A 25,295-nucleotide genomic window follows, 5' to 3' on the forward strand; every position below is an offset into this window, starting at 1 on the left:
AGGGAGGGCTGCATGGAAAGCTGGAAAGACAAAACAAAAGCCACACATTTCAACCAACAGGCGCTGGTCGCTGTTTATTTTTTTGTAAACCAAAACTGATTTGATCCATTATTCGCATCGATTACCGTTTAACGGCAATATTAAAAAAGCTTTGCATCATGCCTAGTAGCACGTCTTTGCTGGAGGCCGACGAGGGAGAGTCCGAGGTCCCACCGCCGCTAGTGCACGCTTTCGCCGGTATGGGCCTTGAGGAGCACCACGGCACCCAGAGCCAGACCCCCGAACAAGCAGACGAGAGCCTCTCCTTTCACCATCACCACCACCACCAGCCCCCCCCGGTTTCTCATTTCAACCTCCTCGGTACGGTCCTAGACTTGAAGCCTCTGCACCGGCCGCCCTCGGGAGATGAAGTGAACGTAACTGCAGCGCCCGTGGACGAGGAGCCAGAAGTTGTGGCGGCTGCCGACTTCTCGGGCTGCACCGGTAGCTCGTTGCTCGCGCAGGCCCGCCGCCACCACCACCACCAACACCTCCCACCGGGGCCGGGTGGCTCCGTGATGCCGCCCGGGATGGAGCTGCCGCACGTCGAGACGGTCTTGTTGTACAACGGAGACGAGCGTGACGATACCGGGGTCGGCGGCAGCGCCCTGCCACCGGCTAGCAGCATGGCGATGCTACCGCCCGGCGTGTACGGGGAGCCGGGCTACGAGGCCGAGCCATCGCTGTTGAGTCGGCGAAAGAGCGTCAACACGACGGAGTGCGTGGCCGTGCCGAGCTCTGAGCACGTCGCGGAGATTGTGGGCAGGCAGGGTGAGTCTTTGTTGTTGTCTTTCGGGTGTTTTTTGTTGTATTCGTTAGCCGACGGCAAGTAGGCTAATGTGGAGTTTGCACCGTTGGACGAAACTTGGTGGGAAGATGGTTCAGGCAGCAGTATATTAAGTAAAATACACAAAGAAAGAAACAGGCCAGTACATGTATAAACTCATTAAATGATTGATAACATTACGACATAATATTAGCATATAAAGAAATATGAACGAGTAACGTCACGCGTTGTTATAAGTTACCTAATTAGTAACTATTTTTGTAACTTACATTTTTTAATATGGGACATCAGACTGGTTTTGTATTGTTTAAACCTTAAAAAGACCTACAATTAAAGCAAACTATCATTTTTTAAAGTCTTTCCAGCTGCAACAGTTAGCTTGAAACCAGCTAGCTTAGCGCTCCTCCTAACTGGGTCAACAACCACCCTCGCCCAACACCCTCAACAAAAGTTTACATCACAACTTCTTCTATCAACCAGCAGGTCCCCCTCTTTGTCTGCTCGCTTGGACAGCTCGTCTGTTTTAAGTGTGTGTTGTCTGTGCTTCGTGGACTGTGAGCACTGTCCTCGGCCGTGCCTTATCCTGCTAAACCAGGCTCTGCTTTGTTTCGGAGGTGAAGAGCCGAGTGTTGGTCACCATTGCTTTGCCACATCAGCTGTAGGTTATAGTTAGCTCCGTGACATAACATAAGCCTGCACACTTCTGAACACGACTGGCTTTTCTTACATGTCCAACGCATTTTATGTGGTCGTTTACGTAAACTTTAGCTCAATGGCAGGGCTTGGGAGAGTGTTATTAGGTCGTATTTGAGATGAGTTGGGGGAGGGTGCACAGACTGCAGTGTTGACAACAACAGGAAATGGCTCTGGTAATGATGTTGGACTCTCAACCACAGCTGAAAGGAATATTTAATTTATAAGCTATGGAGCTTTTAAATGGCATTAATGACTGGGAACTGAAAGTCCATGCACCGTGATCAATTGAATTATTAGTTCAATTTGGAGATACTGATTTATTAAAGTTTAATGTTATGTGTCTTGGAAATAATCCAACTTTCCTGTCTTTCCTCGTCTCTCTTTAACTTGTCCCCACTCAAACAGGCTGTAAGATTAAGGCACTAAGGGGCAAGACCAACACCTACATTAAGACACCGGTGAGAGGAGAGCAGCCTGTCTTTGTCGTGACGGGGCGCAAAGAAGATGTGGCCATGGCTAAGAGGGAGATCCTGTCTGCGGCCGAGCACTTCTCCCTCATCAGAGCCTCTCGAAACAAGACGGGCCCTCTTGCTGCTGTCACCGGCCCAGGGACCCCCTCTCTACCTGGACAGACAACCATTCAGGTCAGCAAGCACGTGATTATGAGTCATGGTGTTGCTCAGTATTAATGTGATTAACTGCATAAAAATGTCGGTTTCATATATAAGTGCCCTTATTCTAATAACTAAATGTTGTGTATGTTCAATGCAAGCACATATGTTTTATGAAACAAGCTCCCTGTTTATGTTTCTGGTTGTCATTCAAAGTGTGTGTGTGTAGTTACCGTGTGTCATTTCAACCCTACAGGTGCGGGTACCGTATCGTGTTGTAGGGCTGGTCGTGGGTCCCAAAGGTGGGTGTTAAAAAAAAAAAATGTTTTTTTGTTTTGATGGTGATTTCTTTTTTTAGACTGAAGGGAAAAGCAAACACAGGTGTGTGCCAACACACACCAACAAATTGTTATTTTAGTGATGTGTTTCATAACAGCAGAACAAGTCTCATTTCCTCATCAGTTTCAACATGCAGTGTAAAATTGTATTTAAGTTTTTAGATTTACACAGTGGAATGAATAGCATGAGTATTTACAATAAGGCTATATATTTGATGTGTTTACGATTTTCCTACTATGACATGGAGATGTGGAGTGTAGTAACGGTCAACTCCCAAAAGGTCATTTTATTCACATTTAATTTTTGCAATAAAGGGTAATACTGTGCTTTGTTTTTGACTAGTAAATGAGCAACATTGTTGTACTAGGCCGTGCATAACTTCATTCTTTCTGAGCATTGAAAGGAAATTGTAAATGTGCAAACGAACAGCTGTTGTGTGTTATTATAAAGATAGCATTTATAAAGACAAAGAATATGGGTGAAAGAATTGATCAGCACACGCAGGTAGCAGGGATTGTCTGAGCTACAGAGAGAGCTGGAGGTGAGTAAAAAGGGTTTTGCGGTGAAAAAGTAGCTGCCTGCTCTCATTGGCTGGATGTGGATGTCAAGTCGGCCGACTCCTCCAGATATTTGGCATTCTAGATATCTGGCAGATGTCGACGATGTGTTAGAAATGTGTCGATCGACCGCTGATTTACCCCCCGATCACAGCCTGACGGTCGAGGAACTCGCCAAGCGGCAAAGTTGCTTGCAGCTTCTGAGAGAGTGTAATGTGCTCGGCTCAACTCTAGAAGGCTACATTTTGCTCTCACACAGTCTTTAACCTCTTGCCCTGTTGACATTACCATCTTAGTGTCAGAAAGCCTTGGGGTTGATTTGTAAATTGAACTGCAGTGGTTCTCAACCATTTGCTAGAGGGTGAGGTAACATGTCAAAATGACATCAGATTTGTAGATGGTGATGAAACGCTTTGCCACACACAGAGGCAGTGTGGAATTTTAATATTCCATATTTGGTGTTGACGAGCATTGATAAAATGTCTGCACTCCATGATTTGTGTCTGTGCTTCTGTTTGTAAGTGGTTACCCTTGAGCCATATGTCAAAAGGTAAGGTTAGACATTGATTGTTTTTCAAATTTATAGAATTGACATTTTAGAAGGTCCCTCCACTAGACTGAAACTCATGGTCTTGTGGTTGGGGTGGTATGTGCTTCAGTCAGCTGAGTCACCAGGACAGCCTGCAGTTCAGTGCTATAATTATTGCACAGCTGCGCCTCTTCCAATTTCAATGCCAGATATCATTGTTAGAAAAAAGAAGTGTAATTACTGAAAATGTACATTGCTGTTAATGTGACTGTGTCTATAGCATTACTCTGCTTGGGCTAATTTGTCAACTCGACATAATTGGGTCAAGCTGCAGTTAAGAAGCAACAATGAGGCACACAGATCTGTTGCATGATTTTTCTTTCAGCTTTTCTCCAGCTACTGTATTCAGCACTATCAGTACTCAACTATACTGTCTTTTCTTTGCTTTCGAGTGCCATTTGTTTATGTACAGATGTATATTTGTCAGGAATGGTCATGCATAGAATGTGTGAGACTACATTTAATGGTGCACTCTTGACATTCATGTGGCCAGAGAAGTTATTAAAACTTGGTGTTCAGCTGACAAATGTTTAAGTACAGTAGTCTTGATCTGGCCATGTCATTACAGGGGCAACCATCAAACGTATCCAACAGCAGACCCACACCTACATCGTGACACCGAGTCGTGACAAAGAACCGGTGTTCGAGGTCACTGGGATGCCGGAGAACGTGGACCGGGCGAGGGATGAGATAGAGGCGCACATCGCTCTCCGCACAGGAACCTGCGGAGGCATTGAGGCTCCTGGTGCTGACAACAACGACTTTCAGTTCAACGGGACAGACGTCAGCTTTGAGAGTTGTGCGACGCCCATTGGGTTGGGGGAGGCTGGATGGCTTCATGCTGGTGCATCATCACCGGGTGGTGGCTTGCTGCCAGTGAGCATCAACGGTACTCAGCGAATCAATAGCAATATTAACAGTGGTGTCAGGATGTCTTCTACCTACCGCAACGACAGCTCCAGTTCCCTGGGCAGCGGCTCCAGCTCAGCTGATTCTTTCCACGGCAGTGGTAATGGTAACCGGATGGCAGATTTTAGCCCGACTTGTGTGTATAATGCCAACGCTAACAACAACAACAACAGTAATGGCGGCAGTGCAAGTTTCTGGTTTGGTGAGAGCCTTCTCCCTGTTGGGGCTGAGGAGCTGGTCAGCCTGGGAGGTGGAAGCTCCTCCTCAGGATTTGACCCGTTAACCATCTCCACTGCCCAGGCCTCGCACCCTGTTACACAGCCACAAATCTGGAGCCCTTTTCTGGAACACCAAACCCCCCAGTCCCTTGATGCTCGCCAATCTCAGGTAGGTGAAATTCACCGGGGGCATACAGATTATGGCCTCCTATGAAGGCAATTTAAGTGAGCATTTGCCTTTTTATTTTTTTTAAATCCTTGATTGTAGATAATATGCAGTGGGTGGGTGTGAAAATGTAAATATAACTGATATTACTATTATGCATGCACCAGTTGTCTCATGTACCAGCAAGGTGTTATTTTAAATGTGTAATCTGAGAATCGACAAAAAAATTAGACCCGGGTTTACCTGATGGCATGTGCCTCCATTTCATAGCTTACCGTTGTGGTTATTGATACAAATTGAAAATGAAGGCCCTTTGACATTCACAGGCACAGATTGGGTAGCTGGCAATGCTCAACATATTTTTCAGTTTGAGCAAAGATGTTTGGCATGTGGCAGTTGCCATTTGTTGTCTAATTTTTCCCCTTTCTTAAAAACAACAAGGACAGAAAGTCTGTGCAGTAACACTGACAGCCCAGAAAATGTATCGGTGATCCACATTTTTAAAATGGTATATATTTCTTTCATGATGGCCATCTAATGACTGTTGTCATCGATCTCTCCAGACCAGTCAGCCTGGGACACCCCGGCTCTCTCCAACCTTTTCTGGGACAGAAGCCTTGGAGCACCCTCAAGCCCAACGTGTTCACCGAGGGCCTTTTGGCTCGGCTGGGACCCTTGATGCCCACAGGTTCCCCTCTTACAGCTCAGCCTTCTCCTCTTCCAGTGAAAGCACCACCTCCTCTTCCTCCCCTCCTGAATCTTCCATCTCCTATCGAGCGGGGTTCGGATCAGCAGGGAGAGGACAGGAGCTATGTATCCAATGTATGGATAACCAGGTGATCGCTGCCTTGGTGCCCTGCGGCCATAACCTCTTCTGTCTAGATTGTGCCACCCGCATATGCCAGGGTCCAGATGCTGTCTGCCCTGTGTGCCTGTCCCCGGTCACACAGGCCATTCAGCTCCGCAACATGTGATTTTTTTTTTTTTTTTTAATCATCCATTTACCTTGACGGCTGATGAGGGATCGGCCTCCCCAACACTCGTGTGGGGAAATTACAAAAGTGACCCCAAATCAGTGTCTGTGTGTCCTCACCCCGTTTTTGTCCAAGCTGGTGTTTGGTTGACAAAGGTGAGGAAGAATAGGTGAATAAGGAATGATTTGTATTTAGGGCATGGGTTAGGGTGTTCATCCTGTTCATGTGCCTGCTATTGTGAAGTCTTCTTCCTTGATTGATTAAGTGATCAATGGGAGGGTTGGAAACCCTCTGTGTAGCATTGGGTGGGGTGGGATATATCTATATATCTATATATAGATATATCTATAGATATATAGATATAGATATATCTAGATATATAGATATATATTTTTGTTTTTCATTCATCATGATTTTTCATTTCTTCTCCCTGAAACATCTAGTAATCAGTTTCTGCCTACCTACATTTTATTAAAATTTTAAAAATTCTTAGATAACACAATGTTAGCTTTTGTGTCAACATTTTTTTTTTCCGTTTACATCTCAAGATTTTTATCCATTTAAAAAAAAAACAAAAAAAAAAATTTGCTGCTACAGTTATTTTTATGTGCTGAAAAATAGCCCATCTCCTTTGCCTCTCAATAATTGTGCTTGCAGCAGGAAACATTTGAGGAAAAAATAAGAGTTGAGCATGTTTACATAGTCCCAGATATGAATATGTATAAATATAATAGTACCTGGTTACCACAGAATTTAAATTGTAGTAAACTGGATACAATGTACACATGCCACATTATCCTGACAAATTCTACAAATTCACATAAATCTTATCAGCCTACCGACGTATAGTCGTGTTACTTTAAACAGGATTTGATGTTTACATGCTCCAGATAATAAATCTGAATTTTTGAGCATCTCTCATTAACAGCATATTGATAAACATGCAAACACACCCACAGATTTTTTTTAAACCAAGTGGGTCAAACGCGCAGTTGCAAAGGTGTCCCTCTTTCTTTCTTTCCCAGATTAGAACCAACCAAGTGGGTAACTCCTTTTTGTAGAGTCCCAGGGTGTTCGATCACTTCAGTATCGCCACGTTGCTTTCCATTTCTACTTTAAAGAGAAATATGTTTACGGTAAACTTGTGCCTAATTCCGTTCCGAGTAAACAAAAAAAAAAACAACTGGTTATGCGGACACACAGTGTTGCTCTGTCTTAAAACAAACTTGTGGCCTTTCGGAAAGCCTGTAATTAACTGACAACACTATCTACAAATCCAGATTTTGGCTCGAAAGAACACAAGCTGACAGACCAAGGTCTTAATGTATTTGTCGAAGTTCAATCTCTTAAATGAATCTTGGTGGAACAAAGGTTATATCGCAGGGATGTTTTCTTTTGCTTCCTATTTTATTGAACCTTTCTCAAGTATTTACCACCTATTACTTTATCTTTTTAGCACCAAACACTCCCATTTAGTTTATTTCTGTTTTCATGTTTTATTCGCCTTTATCTTTCTTTTGTATCTTGATTACATCCTTGTTTGGTTCAGCCAGAAAGAAACGCACAGCTTGTACCTTTTTTGGTAACATTCCTCCTCCCCTGCATTGCATTTACTTTAGTAGATGGTATAAATATGGCTAAGTAATAGTTATACCTCACCTGAGAGCCCAAAACACTGATATTTTATGAAACTCTGCTATGAAGACAGCTGTAATCTGGAACAAATCCCTGTACTGTACAAACAGTTTGCTGACTTTTCAGTCATCTCAATGGTATCCCTTTCTTTTAGTTGAATGTTCTTTCACTTGAACTGCTCCACCCTGTGGTCGTCTCATCACAGCCATTTTGTGTCCTTGTTGGTAAGCAGGCTGCAAAATAATTCCATTGGGACGCAAAATAGAGACTAAGGCCACCCGTGACTATACTTTGTATATTTATTTAATCCCATGTCTTGTCTGCCAGGCCTATGCAAAAATTGTCTCAGTATGTTAACTACTCCAGGAAGCACTAGATAAATTTAACTCCTCGGGTTTTAGTTACAGAGCTCAAACAATCTTGGACTTAAACTTGTAGACAGACATATCCGTTCTTGTTTTTCTTCTACTACATTTCAGTCGTGGTTAACCTTCATTACCTGTTTTGATGCAATGATGAGATGTTTTAATGGTACACACTTTGCTTCTCACGTTTCATTAGCTCATTTTCTGTTGCCCTCTGCTGTACTAAGCACATATTTCCCCATATCTTATCACAGTATTGACTCGATGGGACTCAAAGTCTTTTCCCCCTTCAACATCTATCCGTTCCTCCACCTGAAAAGTGAAGAAAAGGTACAAGTTGGTGGAAATCATCTCAAATCTTAGCTTTAAACACCAGTGTCTCTAGACTGTGATTTACAGGATTGAATGAGTTGACGGACATTTTGAAGGGGAAGCTGCTGGAATGTTTTCATCTTGGACTGTGCTGACACTACATAAGGTCAATACAGTTGCTTTACCGCTTGGACATTGGACTGCAGTCCCTCTGGCATTCCAGTTGTAAACAGTATTTGGGAGTTATTCCATCGCTTAGCTGTTTCCTAATTATCGTCTCTTTCATGGATTGAGCTTTCTTGAGGAAATGGAACCAAACGAGCCCCAAAAATACAAAAACCCCACCCATCTGCATCTACCCTCTCTGGTCTTCTCTCCGTCCCTTTTTATTTGACTTCTCTCAGCTCTACGAAGGGTCGACCTCTCTTTGCTCTCTTTCTCTCTCCGAGGGAATGCAATACATTGTCGTCCCACAGTTTATTGAAATTTTTGTGTATGTATTATATTACTGTTTATGACTGATAAATATAAAGAACTTATTTTTATTTTGTTACATTTCATATATATACATAAATATATCTATATTAAAATGTTTACAATAAGATTTTTAAATTTTTTTTAAACTTTTCTCTGATTAAGTGAACGAAGAGTTGGAAACCCAGAAATGTTGCAGGAAGGTGTCAATGCTATCTGCTTGTAGTAGTTATTAGTTTACAGTATTGATAATAGTATTGATAGCTGCCGTTCTAAAATAGTGGAAAATGGAATGTGCATCACGAGCATGTCTTCATAATGTACCGCCAATGTAAAACGTCACACTGCAACTGTAAAAAGGCCAAGGATTCAAGCTGCCTGTCAATGTCTGTACGCCACCAAATTAAGAAAGGTATACTGTAAAATGTATCTTAGATTATCTATATATAGATATATTGTTAAGCTGTACCAACAGTTCAAAGTATTTGCTAATTTTACTATACTTTTGTTATGTATATGTAGGGGGAGTCTTATGGCATATAAATTCTTCAAATTGAGTCAGGAGTTTAAAAGCAGACTATATTTTATAATGGCCTTTTAAGTTATTGCGGCCAAAGCACTGATATTATATATTTGCTGTAAAGAGAATTTAAGAGTTTTATTTTTCTGATATTAAAGTTACTTAATAAAGACGGTTTCATTTAAAGCCATGTCCGACTACTGTGATTCAGTCATTTCTTTAAAATCGTTTTTTGTGCCGACACTCATCTTCCATATTCTGAAGGATCGCTCTTAGGATGTCAGGAACTTCCTCTCCCACACCATACTTGCGTCCCATGCATGATAATGTGAGAGCCCTGTAGGATTTGCAAATTGAAGTTGTTTGTGAATGGTTTTTTTTGTTTTGTTTTTTTTAAATTGGCTGTAAATGATTGGGTTTAAGTTTGCAGATCAGAATGTTGAAAATAATGATACAAGGTGCAGCAGTCCCAACTTCGTGGTTTTGTACGTCATTGGTTGCCTTAACATTAATTATATTAATTATATATTTACACATCACAGGGACGGTTGCAGAAAACCTTGTGGTTGGGCAAATGTTCAAAAACGTGAGGGTTTGAATCTCTGAACCCTGCTGCTCAAATCCACGCCTCAAGGCTCCGTCAGTATGAAGACAGGAGCACATCAGATCTTAATTTGAGTGTGACAAATCATAAATATTGTAGGATATATATATGGGAGATCATTGTATGTGAGGTAATTAAATAATTTCACCTCCTTGGACCAGTCAATCAGACATATTAAATATATGCAGCTGTCATTCGGACAAACTGAGGAACGCTCCTTTAAATGGAGCTGAAAGATGAAAGAGCACTCTGCGTGTCCGGCACTGTAAACAACCCCGTTGGCTAAGCTGGACAATGCCTCGTCTCAAAGCTGAAGCTCATGAAAAGTGGACTTTTTAGAGCTACGTGGTTGTCACAGGAAGGCGACGCCACAAACATGAGCTTATAAAATCTGATTCATTGCTGTAGATTAAATTACCCAACAAGATATAAAGTAGTTCAAATGAGCTGAACTATTAACATTGACAGCAGTAAAATGCAACATCCACATAAATGCAGCAGGAATGAATCCAGAAACATCCTATCTAATAGGAAAACACTGACAGCGACCATTTCATTCACGAGTCCTTTTACTTTTGCTAATACTGTAATACATTGACAGGGATTTGAATGCATGTCAGATGACCTACGGAAAGGCATAGGATAAAGGTGCGTTAAAGCACACAGGAGAGTGAGGGGAGACCTCCAAGAGCCCGCACATGCGTACACACTAACTAAAATCCCCTGTGTGGATTTACCATGGGTTTGTATAGCCTTTTTAATGTAAGAGTTATAGCCAGTAAGGCAGTCTCAGTAAATAATCTGAACCTCACACAAATGGCCTCAAAACACTGTTGATTTGACTGTCTTGCTGTACAAAGACCACGCTGATGGACCCACACAGTTGAGTGTGGCGCCTGATCAGACTAAGGCCCGTGTTGACGTGTACGCACTGTGCACGATTGACATCTCCCCCACTCTTCCTGTTGCACTCGTTAAGGCGAGAACTTACATCTTTATCATTCCTATAGAGCATTTTCACGGTAGGCCTTTTGACACGTCATAGCAGGAAAAGCACAGGGGGAATTTGTAATGTGCTGTCTGAGAAAACTATTCAAGTGAGCCAGAGTGTGCAATACCAGAGCCTCCCTTGAGTGGAATGCAGTAATCATTAATGTTATTAAATACACCTGCGTTTTTCCTGCTATGACATTTTAAAATGACTGAACAGTGTTCGGTGACCCAGCGTAGTGCCACTCCACTTCTACCTGAGGTGTTGCAGGGCCTTTAAATTTAAAAACAAGTTCTGCTACTTTTGTCCTTGTAAACATGTTACCTTGTTGAGAAAGCAAACAGGTGACCACTTTGAGAATATCACTCCATGTTTAATAATTACAGACTCTCAGGTAAAATTTATATCTGCAATCTGTCATAGTAGTCAACATCAACTCATTTAAGCTGTGTCCTTAGGCTCCTATAATAACTGCAAATAATATAAAAACATCTGTCCACCTTAAAGCACAGAAGATAACAGATTAATTCTCCAGACAGAATTCAGCTAACATACTAACATAATTAGAAAATATCCTGTTTCCTGCCATTTCATCAATCGGATGCATAATTATGTAAAAAAAAAAAAGATTCGTAAAGTTGGACTCATTTAATCCCTGATGTAAGAAACTTTTTAACATTCAAATTAAAGTGAAATGTTCAAAGATGGGGCAGAGGGGGAGCAATTTGATAGCATAATGGACAATTTCTTATGACAAAAAGACCCCAAATTTTAAATAAACCTTAAATAAATCAAATTTGTCTTTTTGCATTTCAGCTGTAACCCACCAAGACAGCATTGTTCAAAAAAGGACACCTGTTTAGAGACATGTCATATGTTAACAGATCAGGAAGAATATACTGTATGGCAGTTTGGTGTGAAAAGAAAACAACATGCATAAACAGATGTTTAAGAGTCTCAACATGAGGCGAGTAAATTAAATCTGTATTCCTAATCAATGTGGATGTACTATATAACAAATGCCTTTTAAAAAACAAACAGAACACCACAATGTGTCACATGCAGCGCAGGAGCCATGGAGAGGGGATTCATGTGGAAATGAAATTATTTCTGTTTGTCAAACCACCATTGCTTATTTCAAAGCCTGTGAGAGAAAATCTCATCCTTGTACTCATTTTACTTCCAAAGAGAGTCTGCACACTAATAAGTGATGGGAGTTGCTGTATTTATACAAAATTAGGTCTTGGGAGACAAGTTGCCTTCTTTAGGAGGTTTCACTGCTAAAATGATGAGTTTGTATAATAAAACTGGATAATTTACATCAGTGATGAATATGTAGCGTTTTTAACGCGGTTCTTATAAACCAGCAACACGCCAGTACACAGGAGGTGTTGGTTTCTACTCTCCTCAGATAGTCCAGTTTGCCTGTGTAATGCAGGGCAAGTGAAGTACTCTACTTAAAAAATGGGGGTGGGGATAAAGGGGTCTATTTGCCATTAAAATTCATGCAAACATTGACATGCGTTTCAAAAACAAACAAGTTATTTACATGGATTAAAAAGGGGGAAAAAATGCAACCAAAGGAAAAGAATGCAGCTCATCTCAGAGAAAAGAAACCCTACATATGTATGTAAATGCCTGTATAGCGAAAGGGCAAAAAACAGATTTTAAAACCATGTCTTAGTGTTACATATGTTTTAAATACATAATGCATCACAATCCTACATAAAATTTAAACCAACCTAATCACTCCCTTATTCATATTGCAGGACAACCACCTAAAAATAAAGGTTATTGAATTAAAAATAAGGAGAAAAAAAAAAGAATAAAGTGCTAAAAAATATAATACAAATCAATTAATAAAAGTTACAAAATAAGACCAAGAAAATATATCAATATTGCTGGGAAACTTTGTCTTAAATTCTCTTAGTAAACTATACACAGGAGACCTGGATCAAGTAGTAAATAAGTGGGCTGCAAGTCATAAGATATTTAAGTATAATGATTCTCAACTAGAGTGAAGAGACTGTCAGGTATGCTTGGAGATAAAAAGAAAAAACTGAGATGACTACAAATTAACATAATTACCTTTAAAATGAATTTCAAAGAAACCTCCAAATTAACTTAACTGGGGCCAAGTCCAGCAGCTGATTGGACTTCTCGCTCATGGTCATACCAGACTTTCAGTATGTTTCTGAGCGATTAGTCCTTTTGGTTTGCCAACACATTGATAAACCCTGTTCCTTGTGCTGTGATTGAATCTCAGACACCTCACATCAATTTCTCTGCCTCTCATCTGCTTTCTTACTGAACCAACAGCATCCCAGCTGTCTTCGTTTGCTCTCGCTCTGAACGTGAGGAAAGGAAAGCAGTTCACAGAAGGGCGTATGAGATTCATCTTTTGTTGCAGCATAAAAGAGGGTGTTTTCCAAAACAGTAACCATACCTGAAACAGGGGGGAGGCGGCTGTGTTGGAAAGTGACCAATGATGAACGATCACTTATACGAGTATGTTGCTGTCACTCGTGGTTATTTGAGTGAGTGAAGAAATAATGAAATCACAGTGAACACAGATATATACTGTATCATTAATGGGCAACTCAACAACACCCCCGAGGACCTGATGGTGTCTCGGAAACCCACCAGACCTGCAACCACATTTTAAGGTCCAACCCCATAGTTTGACAATACCTGACCTAGAGTAGCCCAAAGACTTGACCTTGTTTCAGTTCAGAGGTTGAGAGTTGGCTTTAGGCATAGTGCATGTCATTTAATTCTCTGTGATATCTGTGGGTGGCTGTGAATGTCTAAGTATGACCTGATCCAGCTGGGTGGTCCTTAACGCTTTCGAGCACTGATCCTTCGCGGTTCAGAGTGCCGCTGCTTTTCTATATTAGCCCCAACAGTTGACTGAAGTGCTTGTCGCGCCAGCTGCAAAGCAGTCTGTAACAGCTTGAATAAAAACTGACACGACAGAAAAGCAGCAGCAGCACTCTGGTGCTCAGACACCGGACATGAGATCCTCTGTGTGCAGCATCTCATCCCACAGCTGTACAGCGCTCAGATGTTCTGTATTGTTCAGTCAGTCAGTAGTTGGTGGTTGTGGACTTACGGGATGCAGAGTAGTCGGCGACTCGGTGCTCATTCCAGTTTCTTGGGATCTGCAGGTCATCTATGTGCATGTTGTGGTGCTTTACAAGTGTAATTATCTGTGATATTTTTTCTAGTCACCATTCCAGTCATCACAAATCAAAGCCATCTATCAAAAATATAGATCAATATATCTTAATATATGGCTTTGGCTGATTTTTAGTATCACCCTTCCTTTAAAAAGCAACAGTGCACAAAGGTGCCTCAAACACACCTCAAAGTATTTTTTCGCTTCAGTGTCCACAGCTGTTTCACTGGCGTCTCCACGCCAAAGAGTTCTCTGAGGAAGCCCTTCCGCTGACAGTGTGCGCTGCGGTGTGATAAAGATCTTAGTCCAGAGGTTGTGGGTCTGCTATAGGCATAGTGTGCAGAACCTCGTCCAGTAACTGGAGAGCTCTGTGCAGGTGGATCTCGATCCAGCAGGGGGTCTCCTTGATGCTCTGGCGGGGGTAGTCGGGGCCCCAGCCCTTAACAAAACTCATCCTGAGAATGCACAGCCTCCGGAGGTCGTCAACCCCGATACCTGCTGCTGCTGACAGACCTGAGAGGAGAGAGAGTCAATGCAGGTCAATACTCAAATCTATTGAAAATTCATCTGCAACAATATTTTTGAAAGTTTATTAAGTTAAAGCAAGAATGCACTGGTTCCAGCTGTAAATACGTGTTGGTTTTCTTAGACTGATGACAGTAAACTGAATATTTTTGGATTTTGGACTGTTGATCAGACAAAACAGACTAGAATATTGTGATGGGCATATTTTTTTTTTTTTACCATTTTCTGAAATTTTAAAAGACCAAATGATAAATCAAGAAAATGGATTTGCATCTTGTGGATGACAATCATGTTGGAGGTGTGGAAAACAAAGCAGGTTCTTTTCTTCATTTATTGTTGGGTGGTTCTTTTTTCTTCTTTCTGGTAGCAAGGAGTCATAAGGTATTTCAGAGTGGTGGCATTAACCACTGCCAGAATCTCCCAAATTGTGTTAAACAGGAGACAAGTCTCCCCTTCAACCAGGTATATTCAAACAAAAATTTTGGACTTGCGTTAGCGAAATTTGGAAGAGTCAGACAAAACCTGTTTTTGCTGAATAGTTGACAGACCCTCTTTTGAATCTTACCCCAATAAGTTAACTATTACAGGATTATTACCCAGATAGTTGTTCCATTTTCTCTATTACTTGATCTTCATTGTTTTACCGTTTGTTTGTGTTGCATTATGTTATTTATTTATTTATTGGAAAACATGGCAGATTAATCGATAACGAAAGGCAAAAACAGTATGCAAAACTTTCAGCTTCATTTTTAGAGGAATGAAGCCAGCAGATACTAGAAATCAATAAAATCTTGTACTTTTATAACTTTAACTAGAGCATACTGATTTTATTTGAATGCAAATTAGATTGACCACGAGCATTTCACTGTTCTTTCCACATAGAAGTACGTATCCCACACTGTAGTAAAAATTCTCTTCAAAAACGTGCATCAGCACCCCTACTGACAGCTGGAACCACCGCCTCTACTTCCCACTGTGTATGTGTCTTACTAATAGCTGGAGCTATCCCTCCAACTGATCCAGGGCCAGGTATATTTCCAGCCACAGCAGCTGCTTGAGCTGCAGCTGCTGCTTGAGCCGTGGCAGCTTGCTGTTGCATCTGTCTGTGGCACTGACGAAGGTCAAATACCTGGCAGGAGAGAAAAGACTTTACATACTGTACACTGAGCTGCAATTAGCCCCTCTGCGCGGGAGAAATGTAAATACCACCACAGGCTCAGGTTGACCCTCAGTAAGAGCAGGGCTGTGTGAAGATGTACAATTACCCCAAATGAGAGATATAATGGGAACCTGTGGCAGTATGGGGAACATTTTATGTGAAATACACACAAGTACTGTATAAAACCAGTGTTACTAAAGTGCAGAATGCCTGAGGAGACTGCATGGAAAGAGATTTTGCAGCGGTTTCCCCAAGATGAAAAAGGATATTTTATCAAATATCAACCTTGAGTGATTTCTCTTCTTTACAGTCCAATGAACCATGTCCATACCTTGATATAAGCGCTGGGGTAGATTTTGTGAACAGCGTCTCCAGGGGCTCGGCCTGCCTCTCTGTCCAGGTAGTAACTCTGAACAAACACTGCATGGTCACTGAGGCATCGCACCCACACATCTCCCTCACCCTTACACTCCAGCTGAACTCCTTTGCCGATATGAAGCCTGGGAAAGATGACAGTAAGGAATGAAGGAAACAGGCAAACAAGGGGATTCATAATAGTGCCTGGTGGAGTTTTCATCGTCAACAAACCATTGTTTATATTCAATGATTCTCACCCAAAAAAAGTGTCTATATTCCTAAAGCCCAGCAAAATATGCTGAATTTTAATGTGTTCCACGTCACAGGTCTCCTAAATGTTTTTTTTTTTTTTTTACGTCCTCCATGTCCTTACCGAGTGCATGTGCACTCTTGTGAACATGCTGGTAGAATAACAGATACAATATGGGAGGCTGCTCATGAAATAATGTTCTACAGCGTCACAAGTGAAAAGAAAGAAAATCCACAGGGTATTTTCAAACAGGAAGGAATAAGAGGAACAAAGTGTAAATAAGGTGTGGTTGTGTGTGAACAACATGCGCCTCTGAGCTTTCAACTCATGTGTTGATGGTACTGGTATTGTGGTAAGCCTGCCAAGTCTCAAATGTGTAGATATTTAGTACATATTCTAAAACGGAAGCATAAATAAAAAAAATAAAAAGGCATTTTAACTTAATATTTAGGGACATTTATATCTGCATTAAGGCACGTTAAAAAGATACCACCAATGACAAATATATAGAAGCTTGTTTCTGGTTCAAATGTGAAACCCCCCCAAAAGCTCTGATTCTCTCCATACTTCAAAATGAAATGTTATTTCCATAGGTACATTGAAAGAAAGGTTTTAACTGCTCTACATATTGAGGGTAACTGAGTCACCTACCTTGCCCTCTCAATAGCCTCAGTGCGATGTACGTTGCTCAGTTGGCCCAAGCAGAACCTGTCTCCTCCTGAGGGGTCGACATAGCCGTCCACTGTCACGATGGGGCAAGAGGAGGGCACCTTAAACGTCTCCCCGACTTGAACGTCCATCTCAAAATAGGCAATGGAGCACCAGTAGTCAGGAGCTGAAACGGTAACAGGTAACTTTTGTTTAAGTCATTGATGTGTAATGAAGTAAACCAAGCAACAGTTCACATTAATCAAAGTCTAAATGTCTGATATTTTCCTTTGATACTAGGTTTGGGCGATCTTCTCTATTTTCATATCGTCAGATCGTGGCAACTTGAGATCACCGATTGGCGATATGATTGCCAGGGAGCGGTGTTACGTTGCAGCTTGTCAATGAAAGGCCAGCATGGAAGAAAAAGGCTTATTAGCTTTAAGAGAAACCACCAGAAACATCTGCACGGTACAGTGTTTCCCACAGAACCGTGTAACTGTGGCAGGTGTGCAATGGATAGCAGCTATGTACAGCGTGCAACCTCGACAACCCAGCTGTATGTCTAACGTTGACATAACAATCCTTATTAGCTAGGCTCCTTACATTCTTGATTCTAACTTATTTTGAAGGTGGGTCTCCGACATCGACAGCGTCTTGTTAATAAAAAAAAGATAGACTAACTTAAATGCATTAGTTTTTCAATAACGTTAAACACAAGTTTCAATGCCTTTGTGAGAGAGAGAGGAAGCGAGCAATTTACAAGGTCCAAGGTCGATTTATTTGTCAAAATATAACAGGTTATAGAGTGAAATTGAGTTTGTAACTCCCTTCTTCTACGTAGCAGACAATATACAGTGGTTTTATAAAAATGGTAAACAGAAATAAACTATATACACTATGGAGCAGTGCTGAGGTTGAATTTGATTATTGGGGGGAAAAGCTGCTCTGCAGTCTGGTGGTATAGCAGACTAGAGACAGCTGTATCTCTTCCCAGAAGGCAGCAGGGTGAACAGGCTGTGGCCTTTAGGGTCTGCGTTGACACGTCACCTCACCCATATCACCGATGCTCGGGCGATGGGTACCAATGATCTTCTAAGCAGTTTTAATCACCCGCAATTTGCCACCATTCCAATCAAAAGGCGACACAGAGGCAACCAACCCTAGTATATTTACAAGGCTTTATATCTAATCTCATCTTAAACCTTTAAAGGGAGTTGAAAGAGGCAACACTGTCTTTAGGGAGGATGACAGCCAACATGTGCAGTACTCTGAGAATAATCTAATTTTAAAGAAGTGCAAAGAAAGATGTACCTTTAGTCAGATCCATTCACACATTTTCTACTATACCAGGCCTGACAATGATGTCCAGAGTTTAGGTGTTTGTGGGTTGTGTGTTCTCACCTGGATGATTGGATATAGGAGGCTGAAAGGCGAGCTCATTGTGCACCGGCCCTGGAAGAAACAGACAGAATTATGGCAGCGACCACTTTGGGTGGTTTTGTCCATGGATTAACTTACCACTGTACTGTGTGTACTTACAGTAGTGTGTAGGATGTGGCATAGGAGGGTGGTGTTGTAGATGACCGTTGGTGTGGTGGGGTATGTTGGGGGTAAAGCTGCTGTTCCTAGACCAGGTTGCGCTGGCACCTGAGGAGAACAGAAGTCAGGAATCCACAGACGCAGCGATAAAGAGTACAAACTCTTGTAAATAAATGAACAGCTGTCCCTTTCATTCACCACAACAATTCACAAAACAGAAGTAGAAAATATCTTTGTTTGAAAATCTAAATTTTAAATGAGACAATTAAGTTTTTAGCCATCAATTTCTTACTGCCTGATCCAGCAGCGATGGCAGGGAAAGACGACGTTGAGGCAGAGGTTGAGGCCTCGGCAGGTGGGAGCAGGTTTGGGGTCGCAAATGGTTCAGAGGGGGCCGGGCGGCTGCCGGATGGGGGGTGCTGGATCGTCTGGATAGAGTGCCCTCCCTCGATGGAGGGCAGACTCTGCGGCCCATCAAAATCGTACTCGTCCTTAACCATCAGTGCTGAGCTGGGTCCAGAATTAGTCAGTGTCAGCCCTGATAAGTCTGTGGACCAAGGAAAGGGATAAAGAGGTGGAACAGGTTACTGACGTGGAACAGGTTACTGACAATGCTAATGTATCTACAGTGTTAAAAAAGTCCCTTGTGGTTAGAGCTGCAATGATTAAAACAATAAATTAATTGCCAACTATTTTGATAATCAATTTTAATAAATATTTTTAATTCTCAGATTCCAGCTTTTTAAATGTGAATATTTTCTGGTTTCTTTATTCCTCTGACAGTAAAATGAATATCTTCGTGTTGTGGACAAAACAAGACCTTTGCGGACATCATCTTGGGCTTTTGGACCAAGCAACTAGTCAATTAATCGAGAAGATCGTTGACAGATTAATCAACAATGAAAATAATCATTAGTTGCAGCCCTACCTGTGATGCAGTCTAATTAAAACAAATTGCATCTAGAACAAGGGGAATTAAACTTTAAAATTGTGCTTCCGGTCTCTGTTACCTACCTATGCCAGGAGACACCACTCTCTCATAGTGATACGGGTTGACACAAACATTGTCACACTTGAGGTCAAAGGCAAACTGGCAGTATTTGACGTGCTTCAGTTCGTTCTTATGCAGGTCAGGCCACCGCCACAGCCGGGCATAGATTACATGAGGGAACCCTTTACGTCCAGCCACCTGGGAACAACAACAGGAAGACAGAGTTAATTCATTTGCAAACGCACTCACTGTATTTATAGATGAGGTCAAACATAGTGTTAAGTCAATTAGTGGAATACAGCTTGTTGTTATGAACAGCATGTTCCGACTAGACAAATACAGACTGGTCAAAATACTTCTAAAAATGGCTCCAGCACAACTTTGGTCTACCGCAGAGAGATTTCCTGAAACTTCTGACTATTATTTTAGCATTTCACGGAACTTAATCATGTAAATTTTTGTGCTAAATTAATGACCATTTCATTTTATAATCACCGCTTGCGGTGTTTATGTATCAGCATGTTTGTCATCTCATAATGTTGGATGTTGTTAGAGCTTAAACTACAAGAAAATTGCCACATAACTATTTTGATGACCCTGGCAAACGACCCCACTGAGGTTAAATAGCTGAGTTTCCCTGCTAGTCAGCATTGAAGAAGTCCTTTGGATGAGGGACGAAACGTCTTCCAGTATCTTTAACCAAGTCCAGTTGCCCTTGACTTTAACCTTCGTTGGATATTTTGATGACCAATTGTTTCTGTCGTTTTACAACCATAAATCCCAAAAGTTAAACAATTCCAGTTTTTCTTTTTCCATGTTTGATAGCAAAACAAATCTCTTGGGGTTTTGGACTGTGAGTTGAATAAATCAAGCAGTGTGAAGACGTCTCCTTGGGCGTTGGGACATTATGATGGGCATTCTTCGCTATTTTATGACAAAAATAACATGCAGACTGATCTTTAACGAAAACAGTCATTAGTTACAAACCTAGATGTTCTGTTGAATAACTTATTGTCAAGAGTTTTGTTTTAATTCCTGAGACTTGACAGATTGTAATCAAGCTAAATGTTATTTGATGTTTTTGTTTAAATGCAACTTAATTGATGAGCAACTGAATCTGATGCCTGGATAGTTTACTGTAGGTGAAATATACATCAACATATTATTTACATTAGCTTGTCAAAACAAATCAATACTAATGACAAGACCAGGCCCTCATATTTATTTATCTGTGTGTATTTATGATCCAGATAACTGTATAGTCCTACCTGCAGCCGTCCATCAAGTGTCCTCTGAATGGTCACACACTTGCTGGGGTGGGCCCCATTGGTGGTGATAGCCGTGATGAGGGAGTCGAGCTCGTCTTTCTTCTCCTTCAGCTTTTTCACCAGGCTCTCGATGGCCCGCTTGGCAAACGTCTCGCTCTCACCGCCCTGTCGGTGACACATCAGGCTGTGCACAATGCTCAGGCAGGCATCGTTGCTGGTAGGTGTGCTAGTGATGGACATCTTGACTTCAGACTCTGATTGCACCTTCTGAGAATTATGTATGTCGTTGACACAGTTTCACATAATCAGGAAGCCGGAGCAGGGATGATCTTCACAGGGTTGATGATAAAACACTTCAGCTGTAGATGAGACGGATCTGTTACCACAAACCTCTCGGCATAAGGCAGTTGAATCAACACCTCTCTAAAATAGTTTAAACATAAACCAAACATTATACCCTAACGTTACATCAAAGATTGCAAGTATGTATATAATTACTGCAGGGCTGTTGAATTAGATGGCATAAGTTGTAGCTGGGTGTGTCTAATAAACTGGCAACTGAATGTACAACTCACCAGGAAAAAACAGGCTGTACGCACCTCTGTTTTTTTTATTTTGAGCAGGGACTGTCGATTACTCCCATGTTACCATTGCGTTGTAATGTTGAGCAGAGCGATAAAAAAGTGTTTGTTTTGAGCCTGGGTGGCTGGCAGAAACCACGAACCAGAAAATACAACGTAATAGAAGTTAGCTGTTAGCTGCATAATGATAACGCTAGCTCACCAATGACCTAATGACATGACGAAGCAGCAATTTTCACATTTGTAATTGAGTTCAGTAAAACGCGGAACTGTTTATTAAAGGTTGTGCTCTCTTGTATCTTCTTAGCTAACGTTAGCGGCGCCGCTCTGGCTGCCGTTAGTTCTGGGAAGCTACATAAAGTTACAGCACACGGACGAAGATAACCGGAAGTAGCTCAGCGTCTTCAAGTGTAACACCAAAGAAACCTAAAACCGAAAACTAATGAAAATATTTACTGCCTTCAGTCATTTTAGTCTGTGAGTAAATCATAATACACTTTCTATACATTTATAAGTGCATTTGAAATTCATAACATCTATTGATATATAACACCTTTAACATAAAGATAAATTGCTCGCAATGTATTGTGAGACACGTGTCTGTCATTACTATATATTGTAAAACACATAATAAAAATATTAAAACTAAATACACACTTTACTGCTCTACCAGGTGAGCCAGTATATTACTATTTTGAAGACCCTAAACGGAACTATGCGTTTTATTAAAACACACTTGACAACGGATCTCTTACTAAAAACATCAGCTAGCACTGATTGTTGATGGCAAGCTAGCTAGCATGCTACTATGAGGTTAGCAGGCATGTTTGTTTATTATGGCCGCGGCACAAACATTTGTTGACCGTTTTGTTTGATAGCTAGCTTAGCTACAATATGTTTTCACACAAATGTGAATTACCCATTGGTTGGCAAGTAATCGCTATATAGTTTATAATAGCGAAAAACACTGAATAGCTAGCACTATACGCTACCTGGAGTTAGCTGGTGTGGCAGCCAGTTAGCAGGAGATCCCTGCCTCTGTACCAAGTTGCCGTGCAGTGGTGGGGCTGTGCAGATCCTGTATGCGTCCTAGATTATCAGTTTTCATCAGCTGTTTACAGAAAACATGGTTGTTCGCAAGCTGTTTTACATCTTCAAAAGCAGAGCACGGATCAAGTCAGAGTGAAACCTCAGATTTCTTGTCGAGCTGCAACCTGCTTCACTCGCTTTTCACACCAGTTCCTTCGATGGCGCGTTGCGCATGCGTAAAATCAGAGGTTCGTCAAGCCTCTATGGAGTTCCTGATTATGCTAGTAGCACTATTTCAGGTGCAGGTGGGACTATTTCAGCTAACACCAAGTGTCTCGATTTTACTGTATCTAATTTTATTATTGCTTCTACACTTAGGCCTATGGCAAATTTAAACAACTCCTTTACCTAATGTTGTTTGTTTTATTTTTTTACAACACATCTACTCTTGCACTGCACTACTGCCACTGTCCTACTACCTTTCTGGGCTGCTGTTAATGTTTTCGTTCTCTCAGCTGACAAATGCCCCAGTGTCGGAAAAAAATTAAGTACATTTACTTAAGTATTTTACATATGTAGCCTTTGATTCAGAATAATTTACTTGAGTGTTGAATTTGAATTCTGGCACATGTCAGAGGCAAAATTGTACTTTTTAATGCTCAATGCCTATTTGACATCCAGGAATTGACTTCCACACATTTAAATGAAATTCTTTTAAGTGTGTCTTTATTTCCTCCATGATGATCAAACCAAAACATTCAAGATACAACTGTGTAACCTTTACTTCTGTGTACCTATTTCTGAGAAGGTTCATTATCTCAAATAATTACCATATGAAAAACTTAAACTTCAAATTATTTAATCAAATGAAACTTTGATTGCCAAATTTTCTTTTAAAGTTTCTGTCCATCTTTTTGCACCAAATTTAAATGTTATTCGCTGGAGTCCTTTGGAGTAAAGTGTATTTTCAACAAGTGCTCCACAAGTTTATGGATTAATACACAAATTTGACTATGGACAGGAATGTTTAAAAAAGCAAAAAAAAGCATACAGTATCACACTCAGATCCCATGATTGTTTTTGCAAGATGGTCAATGAATCAAATAAAACATTTTCTAATCTTCTTAAAGTAATTTTCTCTAAAACAAGGAAATTCTCAGTATTTGTTTATTTGTGTCAGTCTATACAGAATCTTTTGCAAATTCTTATCCATACTTTATATTAGAGTGAACAGCTAATGTGCAACTGTATTTCTGCTGGCTCTGTAGGCCTCAAGTCAATATTTCATACTCTCTCCAGTGAGAATCTGGCTATTTGCATATGCTGTTGTAAGAACATGACGTAAAGAGCAATACAATCACAAAGACATCGTGACCATTGAGAAAGTAGCAATGATGGACATTAGGCTGGCTGTAGTACAGTAGTTAACATGGAGTACTGTGGAACATACACAATGAAACATACAGGCTGTTGCATCAAGACGTCCTTACAACTACATACATACCTGCTATTCACCAGTAAGCATACTGTTATTCAGGTAATCCATAGGCAGCTAGTATACTGGTAATATCAAAGTTTGAGAAGATTACTGTACAAATACAGAGAAGCTGCCATAACACAAAATTATACCAGAACAATATTTTCCAGTAGGATTTAAGCAAATGTAAATGTGACTCTCCACAGAGACAAATGTTTTCAGATTCAGTATAACTTAAATCCATAAAATGGCAAGATTTTAGCTGCTACACACACACATTCTTTTCTGTGGTTAATGAGGTGCTAATGAGTCAAGTGCAGTCAGCTGCTGTGATGTTTGGTTGGAATCAAAAGTAGTCACTATTTATCCTCGATTTTCCACTTTCATTTTACCCTCTCTGCATTAATGAGAATATAAAAGCATGCTCACACACAGAAGTTTAAATGCCCCACTGGTGACCAATTTGTCTTAATTACCGATGTGAATATTACCTGCAGACAAGCCGCTCAATGTTGATTAATTATGAGCCGTGGTAGCTAATGTATTTGGCATGCAACCATGATTTGACTTTGTCTATCATCTCTCTTTGTTTCCCTTTCTTGTCTCAACCTCTTTCAGCTCTCTCTTTAGTTTCTTTCTTTCAAATAAGTAACCTTCGTTGAGGAAGTTGAGAAGTCAGTAATTTTCTTTCAGTTCTATGTCCTGCTTTCCTTTTCACTTGTCAGTTGTGATGCGTTTCAATTTCCATTTCCAAGTATTGTTCATCTCTCTCTGTCTCTGTATCACCAAAATAACCTGCTATTGGGTGGCCTTGTTTTTTTAAATTTCCATTCAGCATGTGAGAGAGCAGCACAGAGAGATGAATAAGACAGATGCAGAATTGACGACCTTGACAAATCACAAGAGGGGGGTCAGAATAAGAGGAATGAGAGTTTCTCTTTTTTTTGCATAAACATTTTAATAAAGGGCATTGCAGAACAAGAAGAAGATAAAAATCCCTACTATCTATAGGTGTCCATTCACAAAAATACTTTCCCATCTGCCCACCATCCTCTTGTAGTTTAATTCCCTGTACTGACCAGCAGAGTGCAGTAACCACCAGCCTATAAATTCTGCTCTGCACTGGTGTCCTCTCAGCAGGGCTGGCACAGATCAAACATCAGAGGGTGTGATCATTTATGTTTTATGCTTAATTTGGTGAGGATAATATTGGAATTAATGTTCTGTCTTTATTAAATTCAGATCTTAAGTTGTTACAGAAGTGAATCAACTCAACAGGCAAGTGAAATTAAAAACATTAAAACACAGTATATAAGTTATAAACTCAACAAATCATACAATACAACTCATGCGTCGACATAAGCCTTTTATAAAAACAGCAAAGTCAAACCCCATATATGTAAACATGTGCTGTAATTATATCTACTATATCTAGATAAAAACAGACTTGGATGTCCGGCAGATATTTTCAGGAAAAGTTTAACCTGAAGATCATAATAAAATG

At 40.8% G+C, this 25,295-nt stretch overlaps 2 protein-coding genes across 5 annotated transcripts; one reads left to right on the forward strand and one right to left on the reverse strand.

Annotated features, from left to right (window-relative positions):
• LOC123960609 (RNA-binding protein MEX3B-like) lies at positions 1–9,381 on the forward strand. The gene is made up of 5 exons (XM_046035453.1): positions 1–810; positions 1,928–2,166; positions 2,390–2,435; positions 4,187–4,914; positions 5,475–9,381. Exons 1-5 carry the CDS (start codon positions 159–161, stop codon positions 5,883–5,885), a joined length of 2,076 nt encoding a protein of 691 aa, XP_045891409.1. The 5' UTR covers positions 1–158; the 3' UTR covers positions 5,886–9,381.
• A 1,757-nt stretch (positions 9,382–11,138) lies between these two features.
• Positions 11,139–23,979, reverse strand: LOC123960113 (mothers against decapentaplegic homolog 4-like). 4 transcript variants are annotated; one of them, XM_046034659.1, is made up of 10 exons: positions 23,819–23,979; positions 20,705–21,063; positions 19,460–19,634; positions 18,738–18,992; positions 18,446–18,553; positions 18,308–18,358; positions 16,907–17,090; positions 15,980–16,148; positions 15,480–15,618; positions 11,139–14,477 (listed from the first exon to the last, which is right to left on the reverse strand). In XM_046034659.1, exons 2-10 carry the CDS (start codon positions 20,942–20,944, stop codon positions 14,266–14,268), a joined length of 1,533 nt encoding a protein of 510 aa, XP_045890615.1. In that variant the 5' UTR covers positions 20,945–21,063; positions 23,819–23,979; the 3' UTR covers positions 11,139–14,265. The 4 variants fall into 4 exon arrangements, with proteins under 4 accessions (XP_045890615.1, XP_045890612.1, XP_045890613.1 ...); XM_046034656.1 differs by lacking the exon at positions 23,819–23,979 and adding an exon at positions 22,278–22,583; XM_046034657.1 differs by lacking the exon at positions 23,819–23,979 and adding an exon at positions 21,304–21,604.
• Positions 23,980–25,295: the final 1,316 nt, after the last annotated feature.

The sequence above is a fragment of the Micropterus dolomieu genome, linkage group LG21, assembly GCF_021292245.1.
Source record: "Micropterus dolomieu isolate WLL.071019.BEF.003 ecotype Adirondacks linkage group LG21, ASM2129224v1, whole genome shotgun sequence".
NCBI lineage: Eukaryota > Metazoa > Chordata > Actinopteri > Centrarchiformes > Centrarchidae > Micropterus > Micropterus dolomieu.